At 38.0% G+C, this 13,286-nt stretch overlaps 1 protein-coding gene across 1 annotated transcript; it reads right to left on the bottom strand.

Annotated features, from left to right (window-relative positions):
* Positions 1 to 1,147: 1,147 nt before the first annotated feature.
* LOC110873058 (phytochrome-interacting ankyrin-repeat protein 2) lies at positions 1,148 to 6,191 on the bottom strand. The gene is made up of 3 exons (XM_022121987.2): positions 5,490 to 6,191; positions 2,419 to 2,590; positions 1,148 to 1,562 (listed from the first exon to the last, which is right to left on the bottom strand). Exons 1-3 carry the CDS (start codon positions 5,637 to 5,639, stop codon positions 1,348 to 1,350), a joined length of 537 nt encoding a protein of 178 aa, XP_021977679.1. The 5' UTR covers positions 5,640 to 6,191; the 3' UTR covers positions 1,148 to 1,347.
* Between the last annotated feature and the right edge of the window lie 7,095 nt (positions 6,192 to 13,286).

The following is a 13,286-nucleotide window of genomic DNA, read 5'->3' as shown; positions in this document are numbered from 1 at the left end:
TCAAAACGAAATGTTTTTTTGTGTCGTAAACTAGAAGGTTGTGGAGTGTGGGGATGGTGGTTTGGGTCATGGATTGCCACAAGGAATATGATTCGCGTGGTACACCACCTCCTCCCAATCCATGCAAGGTGAGCATGGATATTTCCATGCCAACCATGAGCCTCCTTGGGGAATTTGATTGTCGGGGGTGGACGAGGGTAGAGTGAAGTGGCGCTTATGTGGAGGGTGATGAACTGATGATTGTGATTAGGGAGGAAGAGACACTTAACGGTACTACCCTAGCCCTGACCAATCTCGTATTGTCATGTCAATTCTACAACCAAGGTACTCTAGAACCACAAAACACTGGTGGCGCCTACCCACAAGGCCACAAGTACCATAGAACCATGGACCCACTCTTTTACTCCACCCACCAATCACACAGCCTCAAACACCCCAACCCCTAAACATTTACACTTTCTAGCGGGTGTAGGTAAACTCATGACCGGAACCCGCATGCCCTACCCTAGGGGGTGGCGGCGGTGTTACCGTGTGGGTACCTTACCCGCATACTCCTACTCGTGAAGTGCCCCGGCCATCCTTAGGAACATCACCACACCAGTGGCGGAGCTTGAAAGAAAACTCGGTGAGGGCCAAACTCTAAGAATCCAAATCGGTGGGGGGCCGTACTCTTAAAAATCTAAATTTTACACTACAAAAAAAAAGTTTGGGAAATTTGTCTGTAGAATTAACATAACGTGCGAAAAAATTGATGGGGGCCGGAGCACCCTCGGATCCCCACTATCCTCCGCCCTTGCATCACACCACATATCCTGACGAGTTCTGGCACCGTACATGTGGCTTGACAAACAGATACCAACATAGAACCCGATATTGGTATTATCAGAACTGGTATAGGCATTTATTTTATCGATGTAAAATACTTGCCAATATCCTTTTAGGCATATCACGACTTTATATTTTGAATTTCCTAGTTGTTATAATCGAGTGCCACTAATGTACCAATACCGGAACAAAGACCAAATTCTGCCACATCACACAAGTGTGTAATTACATCCGATTTTCCGTTGCTATAAACAAAATCGACAATGTCATGCAGAAATCCACCAACAGGCAAACAATTTAAACAGTGAATTTAACAAAACAGTAGCAATAAAATAGTATATTATGCATCTAATAGAATTCATATAAATCAACATTCAGATCCATACAAACACCCATAAATGAAATAAAGCAACACATATATATACTTATTAAAAAGAAACCAAATTCTTCTGCAACAAACCATTGGCAAATAGCTTGCAAAACATCCAACAAAGCAGCCGAAGTGAAAATAGTGTTTTAGTTCTAAGAACTGTAGGAGCTTTCTCCTGAAGACGAGCAGCTACTTTCTTGCTGAACACGTTTCATCTCCTCATATGCCCATTCAAGACCAGGACAATAATGAACGGGTGGATTAAATCTGGTGTCCTCGATGTTATCCGGCAAGAATGCTCCATTTTCAATTAGAAACCTGATTGCTCTCCTGTTTCTTTCTTTTGCAGCAGTGTGAAGCGGGGTCCCTGTGTTCAAATTAAAAAAAAAAAAGAACAAATAAAGTAAAGAAAACATAACAGTTAGGGCTGTAAACGAACCGAATGAGACCATGTTCATGATCATTCACTAAGGAAATGCAGATGTTTTTGAATTGTTCGCGAACACATGTCGAGAAGAAGTTTATGTTCGTGTTCGTTTGTTAAAGAATTTCAGTTGTTCGCGAACACTGGTCATGAACAAAAACAAACGCAAACAAACACAAATGAACACAAACAAACAGTAAACTTGAAAATATAAAAAAACACCATTAACCTTAAACATCAGACACAAGTGAAAGATTAATAAACATTGAAAACTTATAACAAATAACGAATACGAATGAACGTAAGCGAACGTAGACAGACATATTATAGAATGTTCAAGAGCGCAGCCGTACGTATGCGACCTTTGTTCGTGTTCGTTCATTTAGTTAATCTAACGAAATATCTTGTTCGTGTTCGTTTATTAACTAAATGAACAAACATAAACGAACTTCCCGTCGAACGGTTCACGAACTGTTCGGTTCATTTACAAGCCTAATAACAGTATCTGAAGGTGGCAAAATAGCCGGGTTGGGTAACGGACTGGGTCGCGCCAACTTTTTACAATTTTTTTCTTTTTTGATTTATATATATAATTTGTGTTGAATATGGTTACAGATATATTCACAACGATTTGGGATTTTGGGCAACTTTCAACGTGTTGACCTGTTGAGGGAAAAGAAAACAAAACCAACCCAATTACCTACAAATGGGTCAGAATTGTCACCTCTTAACATCGGCAAACAAGTTTTTCATGCAAGAACATTAAAGTTGTGTGAAAAATAGGGATATTGTTGCTTACAGCCACACGCGCCTTTGGTCCGAGCGTCGATATTGGCACCACGCTCAAGCAATTCATCCATAACCTTTATGTGACCACCCTTGGCAGCAAGATGAAGAGGGGTGAGCCCGTGAGATTTAGGGCCCAGTGCTGCCACATTTGCATCCATTCCTTCATCAAGAAGCCTTTTTACCTGTCACAATAAAAAAAAAAAAACCTTCATTTTTGAAATAAGAACTTACAGACACTACTCAGTATTGATTTGGCCGTATTGAATATACACAAGTCAAAGAAATATAACCATTAATCAAGGCTAATGAGCAATAACTATTTCAATTATAAAGCCTTTTGGTAAAACATATGATTCATGTCAACACGTTATTTGGGAACTCATCAATGATTTACTACATGTCAAGTAACCAAGACAGTATACACTACTGATTCAATAGATATTCAGGTTTCCAGACTGAAACAAACATTGTTTTCCAGATTTAAAGTGTAGATACGCAGCGTGAATCTATAGTCATATGGCAAATCTTTTAATAAGTAAATCATTGGAATTTTAAGACACAACAAACCTAAGTCACCAATATATAAATATATATATATACACACATATATACATATATGTGTGTGTGTGCACCCCTTCAGCCTTTATATGAGGCCCTAAAGCCCTACAGGCTACAATTACAAATATTTTAGCACCCTGTTTATGGGATCTATAAAATCAACAAAGAGTATGATTAGTGAAATACATTACCAATGGTAGATGTGTGATAGCAGCGACGTTACCCTACACTGGAAGGATATGGGTGTATCACAAAAACATAGTAGAGTTTGGGTATTCTATTGACAACGAATAAAATGAACAGGCTATTACGCATGGCATGTAATAGACACTAAAATATAAGTATTAGTTTCACTTTTACTTGGTGAATCACACTTTTACTTGGTGAATCACACTAAAATCCCTCTCTTCCCTAATGGCGATTTTGCTTCATCTTCATCCTAAATCTGATTTCAATCTAACGATTATAGGTGTTGTTAACAGATTTTAATCTTTAAGATTATTATCCACCTACAATCCTTATAATATTCAAGATCGGTCGGCTTTAGGGTTTCACTTTTCTTCGTCTTCTTTGACTTTAGATCCTGTTAGATTACCTGATTTATTACAAGGTTTGTCATTGATCACGTTTAACTTGATTAAGTTAGCTAGATTGATACAGCCTCTTAATCGATTAAGGTTTGACAACGGGTTCTAGGGTTTTGTTAGGGTTTTCAGTTTTCTCTGGTTCTTGGATCCTGCGTGGTTTTTAGTCTTTTGTTTGCATGGTTAACTTTTGATCGTACTGATGGAGAGAGGTGTTGAATTCGGTGGGGTAGACTGCCCTATCATTGATAGTTTACACAGTATTCGAATGGAGGATTTGAATATGGATGGTGAAACAACTCCTGGGACAGCTCCTGTTCGAGGTATTAGTTTAAAGGTTACAAACATAGAAGGCAATACCCTGATGCCAAGAAGAGGTATGTTTTCTTCAATGAATGCTTCGGTTATTGACGGCTTAGAAGCTATTTCCAAACCGGTTTCGTTGGATCAGACGCGGGGGGGGGGGGGGGGGGGGGGGGTACCTTGGGTTTTTCTCAGGTAAACCCTACGAAGCTTGGCCAGGATGATAGTGTCAAGACCTCGTATGCGGATAGAGTTAAAAGCAGTACTTCGACAAAACGAGAAGTAAACTTTAGACGCCTTGATTCGTCAGAGACTACTCCTGATGCGGATGTTGTTGTACCACGAGAGGTAATTCGTAAAGTTCAGGAGAAGTTTGATAATGTTTTGTATGAATATTTTCTAGGCAACCAATTACCCTATCCTGTAGTGGAGTATTATGCTAAGAACGTTTGGGCTAAATTTGGGTTCTCTAAGTTGATGATGAATTCTGCCGTTCAAAAAAAAAAAAAAAAAAAAAAAAAAAAAAAAAGTTGATGATGAATTCTAACGGTTTCTTCTTCTTTAAGTTTGATTCTAAAGAGGGAATGACTAAAGTGCTTGAAGGGGGGCCTTGGTTGATTAGAAAAGTTCCGTTGTTCTTGAATGTTTGGTCCCCTTCAGTTAGCCTTATAAAGGAGGGTATCAAATCAGTCCCTGTGTGGGTTAAGTTACATAATGTTCCAATTGCGGTGTACACGGACGATGGGCTGTCGTGAACCAAATGTATAAATCTAAATCTACCAAAAACATTTAAACCTGGGTTTTTTTGTTCATGTTCGTTCATTAAGAAAATGGGCATGTTCATTCTTGTTTATGTTCGTGCGTTTAAAACCTAAACGAACAGTTCACGAACGTAAACGAACAAAAACAAATATAAATAAACGAACATAATTGAACAAATATAAATGAACACAAATAAAAGAGGTTGAGACTGGCTGCTTGCAAAGTGATATTAGGGTTCATACATAACAATAAGTAGTTTTTTATATAAATTAGTGCTAGTTATGATAAGTTCCATTGGAAAGCCCTTTTTAATATTTCTAGAAAGCCAATTAGTAATTAGTTATATTTACATAAGTAGTTAGGATTTAGGAAACCTTTTTTATGTTTATCTATATTGTATTATAAAACATATAAGGAAGACAAAAGCTAATTTTACATAATTTTAAGACTTGAAGTAATACAATTGTTAAAACATACGGTACAATCATTTATAACATATTGTTGACTTTTAAACCAACTACCCCTAGGATTTTTATATGGCCATAATTATTCATACTTTAATACTTTTTAAGAAAATTACACCTTAAAAACAAACATTTATTCTCTTTAATTTGTGTACGATATTGTTATAGGTGTGCCCGGGCACCCCTCTAGTTTCTTTATATAGACTATATAAGATAGGGTAACTAGCAAATGACACCTCTCAGTATCCACACACAGATTTTGTCAAAATTGATGTCTAACTTACTAAAAAAGTACTGGAAACCAGATATCAAGACTTAAACACATAGATGGCTTCATCAATTATTAATCTATTATAACAAACGAACAAGTGAGGCAGAGAAAAAAGCTTATATAGTTTATATGCATTCACCTCCTTAAGATCTCCCTTTCGAGCACCAACGTGAAGATTCGTCCAGCCTCTATCGTCCCTATCATCTCCAGAGCCACTGGATCGCATGCTATAGGAACGCTTTATACGCCTGCGATTACTATTCGAATACAAGAAGTAATCCGGAATCATTCCTCCTCCTTTATCTTCCAAACACACCTCAATTAAACACCTCTTTCAAACCAATCAACCAAATAACTTGATCGTAAACACTTTTTTTACAATAAAAACAAAAGAAAAGACACGAATCTCACACAATCGTCTGTTCAACTGTTTTACATGATTTGGAGTAACAAAATCAACGAAAAAGGAAAATTAACGAGAGAAATGATTAGCCATATTGTACGGAGCAAAAGGATTCAAGCCAGGACCAAACACACGGAGATTTACGAGCTTAATCAGCGATGAGGATGATTGAATAAAAGGAATATTAAACATTACTAACAAATCGAATGAAAAAAACCTAATTGATGATGATACCGCCGTGAATTAAAGGGAACAGAGGAAGATGTTGGAGGTGTTTGGTGGTTTCATGGATGAATTGCGTGTGTGATTGAATTTGATGATGAACACAAACCCTAGAATTTGGGAATATCTAGAAAGAGAGAGAGATGCTTGTGTTTGTGTTGAACTTTTGATTGGAAATGTTTTAGATCGTGCGGCGATATGTAGGGATTTTGACTTTTGGGACAATAGTCTGATTCGTTTCTGAATGTGAAATCGCATATAGTAAAAATTAAAAGTTTTATGTTTTATTTTGGGAAAATTGGATTTAGATAATCCCAACTCACTGTCATTGGCCAATAATAATTCCAACTCATTTAATCATCAATAATAATCCGAGCTATTCACTTTTGTTTGTAAAATACTCCCAGTTAAAAAAACACTAACTAGGTTAAAAAAATTGCTGATGTGGCTTGCCACGTCACCTGCCACATCAGCTGCCACGTCATCAAAATATGCCACGTAGACTGCCACATCAGCTGCCACGTCATCAAAATATACCACGTAGACTGCCACATCAGCTGCCACGTCATCAAAATATGCCACGTAGACTGCCACGTCATCAAAATATGCCACGTAGACTGCCACGTCATCAAAATATGCCACGTGACAAGCCACATCAGTAATTTTTTAACCTAGTTAGTGTTTTTTTAACTGGGAGTATTTTACAAACAAAAGTGAATAGTTCGGATTTTTATTAGTGATTAAATGAGTTGGGATTATTATTGGCCAATAACAGTGAGTTGGGATTATCTAAATCCAATTTGCCTTTATTTTGAGTAAACTGCAATTTTACCCCCTGAGGTTAGGGGTCATTGTAATGTCTATCCCCCTAAGGAAATAATTGCAAATTTACCCCCCACTGTTTGTTGTTATGTCGTAACCTTACCCCCCGGCGTCAAAGTCAATAACAGATCTGTTAAATCTAAGTTGAAATGACTGTATTACCCTTCCATTTTACCCCCCAACATTCGTGTTAAGTCGCACAATTACCCCCCACTGGTAAATTACTAATTTGTCCAATATTATTACCCCATGTACTTTGTGTTAAGACACAACATTACCCCCTGCAACCACTGCCACCGCCATTCACCACCTCCAGCCACCACCTTCAACCACCTCCAGCCACCACCCTCCAACACTCTCAACCACTTCATGAACAATGGAGGAAGCTTCTTGTATTATTAATGTTATACAGTGAGTAAATTACACTGATAATACCATATTACAACTTTGGTCATTATTGTTCACCTTTTTTCTAAAGCAAGGTAGGTGGGTTAAAATTATTCAGTTTGTTATGACATTATACAGAAATTTAGTAGCACACAGGTATGACCACAAAAAGAATGTTACCTCTGCAGCAATGAATATTATTAACAAAAAGTTCTTAATTTGTCATTCTTTCTGCATTTACATCTCTAAAGTCAATAACAGATCTGCCACCTGCATTTACCCTTTCTGTATTCCTCGATGAACTAGATTCATAAGAAGTTAAATCCTCATCAACAAAATGCTGATGGGATATATTCACAGAGAACACAATCAAGTACACATACTATGGTAGTACTCAAATAAGCATGCTCAACATTGAACAAATCCAAATATGCGTTTATCCCCAAAATTCAAGTGAAAACAAAAGCCCACAAAATTAAGTTAAAATTAGCAAAAAGCCACATCATAACTTAAAAGTAATGCAAACATTTCTTCAAATATTCAATCAATTTCATCTAAACACATCTCTAATTACCACTCATAAACCAACAACTAACCTCACCGGAATTCTCTCCGACGATCTTTCCACCTGCCGATAGATGATTTGTAAGATATGTTCGGATTCAGATCTATTCTTGTGGGTTGAAGGAAGAAGGGGGTAGGTGGTTGCGGTGGGGGAGAGAGAGAGAGAAGCAGAGAAATATAGAGAGGGAGATTTGAAGAGTTAAAAGACAGAGGATGATGATGATTGTGGTGGTGTTCAGATCTGAATATGTGGGTTGTGGTTGGGGTATCGCGGTGGTGGGGGTTGTGCATCAGGGATGGAGGTGTTTACGGTAGTGGTGCAGGTGCGGTGGCCATGGTGGTGCGGAGCCATGGTGATGTGGTGGTGGTGGAGGTGGGGTGGTGATGGTGGTGTGCTTGAGAGGGAGATAAGGAAAAGCAGAAAGAGAGAGAGAGAATTGACTTTGTATGTATATATCGATTGGTAAATAATAATAATAATAATAATAATAATAATAAATATAGGGTAAGATTACCAAAATACCCCTGCCTATAACAGTCAACTAACTGTTGACTGACGACAGGGGGTAAAGTTGCGACATAACCCCAAACAGTGGGGGGTAAAATTGCAATTATTTCCTTAGGAGGGGTAGACATGCCAATGACCCCTAACCTCAGGGGGTAAAATTGCAGTTTACTCCTTTATTTTTATACCACTTTTTCAAGCGGTGTCCTTTTTAACGAATATTGACAGGCGATGTCCTTTACTAGGTATTTTGTTGCAAGATTAGTCCTTTACACCCAACCCAGTTAAAAACCCTGTTAATTGTTGACAGGCGGTGTCCTTTACTAGGTATTTTCACTATTTCGTTGCAAGTTTAGTGCTTTACCTAGGTATTTTATTGCAAATTTAGTCCTTTACACCGGGTGTAAAGGACTAAAGTTGCAACAAAATACCTAGTAAAGAACACCGCCTGTCAACATTCGTTAAAAGGGACACCGCCTGAAAAGTGGTATAAAGATAAAGGACAAAACTTGTAATTTTTCCTATATTATATTATATACTTATAAAAATCTAATGAAATGAACAGTAACCAATGAATAGTGTTTGTCAACGTGGATTGTTTGGATTGACCTATTTGGATGGTCATCATCCCTTTAAACACGTGTCTTCTAGGTTTACACCTTAACCCTCTTAAGGGTTTCGCTTCAGATAAGAGAGAGCAGGAACAGAGAGAAACGAAAAAGGGAGAGAGGAGGGGTGGTGACCGGAGGGTGAACACCACACCAGAATCGTCGGCATGGAGTACATGCAGCGTGGAAGACGAAGGTATGGGGCAACGGTGGTCTGAGGTCCAACGAATTGGGTTTCCGCCGCCACGAAAAATGGCCACCAACGGCGATGGCGACATCGGCTTGGGGCCATGAAAGCGGGGGAATTCATGCTGACCATTCCGATGGGACCCATTGTGTTAACGGACATCCAAAACAGTCATGAAAAAGACGATTATTATTTGACTAGTAGGTTGTTCTGAATAGTAAAGTCTTATTATACTTTCAGTTTCATGTTTTTGATTTACTCTTATTTACTGATTCAGGCTTGTGAGCAAGATTAATAATTCCATAGGTCAAGATTTTGACTCAAAATTATTCATTGGGGTTCTGGATATTTATGGATTTGAGAGTTTCAAGACAAACAGGTGCTTAACTGGTATGCCTTTGGTTTCTTCATTTAGACTAGGATATTTCATTACTGCTGCTTTGTATTCTCATTTAACATATGTTCAAAATGGTCCTATGCAGTTTTGAGCAGTTTTGCATTAATTTAACTAATGAGAAACTGCATCAACATTTTTATCAGGTCTGTGAAATGAACAGTAACCAATGAATAGTGTTTGTCAACGTGGATTGTTTGGATTGACCTATTTGGACGGTCATCATCCCTTTAAACACGTGTCTTCTAGGTTTATGCCTTAACCCTCTTAAGGGTTTCGCTTCAGATAAGAGAGAGCAGGAACATAGAGAAAGGAAAAAATGAGAGAGGAGGGTGGTGACCGGAGGGTGAACACCACACCAGAATCGTCGGCGTGGAGTACGTGCAGCGTGGAATACGAAGGTATGGGGCAACGCTGGTATGAGGTCCAACGAATTGGGTTTCCGCCTCCACGGAAAACGGCCACCAACGGCGATGGCGACATCGGCTTGGGGCCATGAAAGCGGGGGAGTTCATGCTGACCATTCCGATCGGACCCACTGTGTTAACGGACATCCAAACCGGTCATGAAAAAGACGTTTATTATTTGACTAGTAGGTTGTTCTGAATAGTAAAGTCTTATTATACTTTCAGTTTCATGTTTTTGATTTACTCTTATTTACTGATTCAGGCTTGTGAGCAAGATTATTAATTCCATAGGTCAAGATTTTGACTCAAAATTCTTCATTGGGGTTCTGGATATTTATGGATTTGAGAGTTTCAAGACAAACAGGTGCTTAACTAGTACACCTTTGGTTTCTTCATTTAGACTAGGAAATTTCATTACTGTTGCTTTGTATTCTCATTTAACATATGTTCAAATCGGTCCTATGCAGTTTTGCATTAATTTAACTAATGAGAAACTGCAACAACATTTTTATCAGGTATGTGAATTAATTTGACATTTTATCTAAGCATGTTCCAGTTATTTGACCAAACAATACTAGCCAATATTTCTAATGTGTTTATTTTATAAAATAATCTCTTTGGCAGCATGTTTTCAAGATGGAGCAAGAAGAATATACTAAGGAGGAAATAGACTGGAGTCACATACAGTTTAAGAATAATCAAGATATTTTAGATCTCATTAAAAAGGTCGCTGACATTTCTGTAATTTGTATGTTTGTTTGGTTTATTGTCTACAGTATGTTTTATGCCATAATTGAGGTTTTTTGTTACTTCAGAAACCTGGGGGAATCCATTGTAATGCCCTGCTATTTCGTACCTTCCATATTTGGAAACCTTTGCTTGTAATCCTATTTTTTGAAACTTTGTATTCTTGTAACCGTCGTTGCGTTGTAATCTTTGTAAAATCCGAGACTTGGATCATAATGAAATTCGCATTTTCGTTACATTTATGTTATATACGTTTCATACATGATCATACGTTCAAAATATTATTCATGTGATACTTATTTCTCAATTCATGCAAAATATGTCAAACTTGCAAACTTGTAATCTATATACTCAACTTACGCAATTTCGACACTTATTTACGACAATATTACATGATTATACTTGTTTTATATTTATTTTATGATTCAATTGCATAACATACCCTTGCATATGATCCATTGTACCTAAAACACCTAAAAAGTACTTAAATCATGTAAGATATGAAAGTTTAGGGGCTAAAATGGAAAAAAATAAAACAAGTAACCTGGCCCGAGTCTCTGGCGGCCCGCGACCCGACCCAGACTCCTGCTTCGCGGCCCACGAGGCCTTCGATCCGCAGATCAGGTTATTCAACTCGCGATTGGGCACTTGTTTGGTGTGTTTTGGTTGGTTTAACTTGTGTTTTCTACATTAATTACCCACCAAACTTTACCCTAATCTTTCCCTATAAAAATCAAGCCTCCTCCAAGCATTTTCCACTTTACAACTCTCACATTTCACTCTCAGATTAGTCTCAAACTTGCTGGAAATCAGAACTTGGACAGAATCATAACAAGTTCTTCAAGTGAGCATATCTCACTCACTACTTTTTTTTGGGTAAAGGGTTACCCCGGTGATTTTATATCATATCAACAAAACGATACAAGTAGAAAAGCAAAATGCCCTCTAGTTCTCTTAGGGCCGGCAATTTTACACGAATACACGAATACACGACACGAACCTACACGAAGTTAACAGGTATCGTGTATGGCCTTAACAGGTATCGTGTACCAAACAGGTAGACACTATATTACCTGTTAATTTTCGTGTATAAACAGGTTAAATACCTGTTTACCTGTTAATACCCGTTAGTACACGATAAGAAATTAAATTAAATAAAACTCATCAGCCATGTGCGTATGGGTTCCTTAATTCCTTTCTATTTTCATTCCTCATTCAATTAAAAAAATAAAACCCTAAACTCCCTCTGTAACTCTCAGATAGCATGTCGTGTTCGTGTTTTTGTTCGTGTTAACAGGTATTAACAGGTAATTTTCGTGTATAACAGTCGAATAGTCATGTTAACAGGTATTAACAGGTAATTTTCGTGTATATCGTGTCGTGTTCGTGTTTGAAAAAAAGGACACGATAAGTTATCGTGTCGTGTTCGTGTATCGGATTTCGTGTATCGTGTCTTATCGTGTCGTGTCTTATCGTGTACGGGTATACACGATATGCCAGCCCTAAGTTCTCTCTACTGGCATACCACTAGAGAGTCAACAAGACACAACCAAAAAACTTCCAACCAGTTAAGAAAACAAAGAAAAACAAAGATGGCCTTTATTCCTCTTCAAAGCTCTCCACTCCATCTAGCTTCCATTCCTCCAAGTACTTAGTGACCCTAGCACTCCTCTTGTACTTGAATGACAACAGTTTTGCACGAACAGTTTGAAAGTCACCAAAAAGGCTCCAAAGTGGACTGCAACTTTCTGTTTTGATTCATACTTTGTTATCTCATCTCAAACCTATGTCCTTATGCTCATAACCACATCTATGGTTAGTTGGGCTTAAAAACAAGGTTGAGACATGTAAAATAAGAGGTGTAAACCTCATAAACTTTCTGTTTTGTTTAGGGTTTTTACCCACAAGTAGTGTTCAAGCTTAAAGCTTGATGTTTGTGTGATTAGTTGTTCTTATTTCATTCTTTACTTGTATCTTCTCGACCCTCCTTGTTGTTTATACCAACAAGTGTAGACAAATATGTCATCAATGTTAGGCCTACGATATTTGTCCTTTCGGCCACTACACGTCCCTAATTGATCGGGAGATTCGAGACTTTGGCGAGACTGAAAATCAAAGAGTGGGACTAGTTATCAAGATGTGAGTTTCACCTCTAACTTGACAACATCGTACCCTAATAGTGTCGGTACTCATCAAAAGATAAGACCAACTAGATCATGATATGGAAATTTCCCTCAATGTTTGGATGCCACTCCTGCCTTGAGGGTAAATCTCGTGCAAAATACAAACACTGCTGAGCGAAAGTCGTCATCAAAGGCGGGAATCACCCCTGTTTTTTATGAGTCGTTCCCAGAGTGTTTTCAAAGCATCCAAGTGTATATAGTGTCAGCCTTAGGAAAGGCATGTAAGTTTAACAGGAAAGTGTTGCTAGGAAGCAAGTACGGTAGAATGCATAAGTATTAAACAACAAATAAAAGTCAAGTTTCCTAGAACTATAGACTAGGAAAAGTATTCCTAATTTTCCTAATTCCCTATAGTTATGGCTCTGATACCAATCTGTCACACCCCAACCGATGGCGGAAACATCGGGGCGCGACACTAAGCGATTCAGATTGCTCAAGAGATCCACAACGCTAATATTTCAATATAAATTAATTAAGTTTCATGAAATTGTCAAAAAGTCAAACGAT

Source organism: Helianthus annuus, chromosome 8, assembly GCF_002127325.2.
Source record: "Helianthus annuus cultivar XRQ/B chromosome 8, HanXRQr2.0-SUNRISE, whole genome shotgun sequence".
Lineage (NCBI taxonomy): Eukaryota > Viridiplantae > Streptophyta > Magnoliopsida > Asterales > Asteraceae > Helianthus > Helianthus annuus.
Note: the sequence above shows the minus strand (reverse complement) of the source record. Positions and strands in the feature narration are given on the sequence as shown.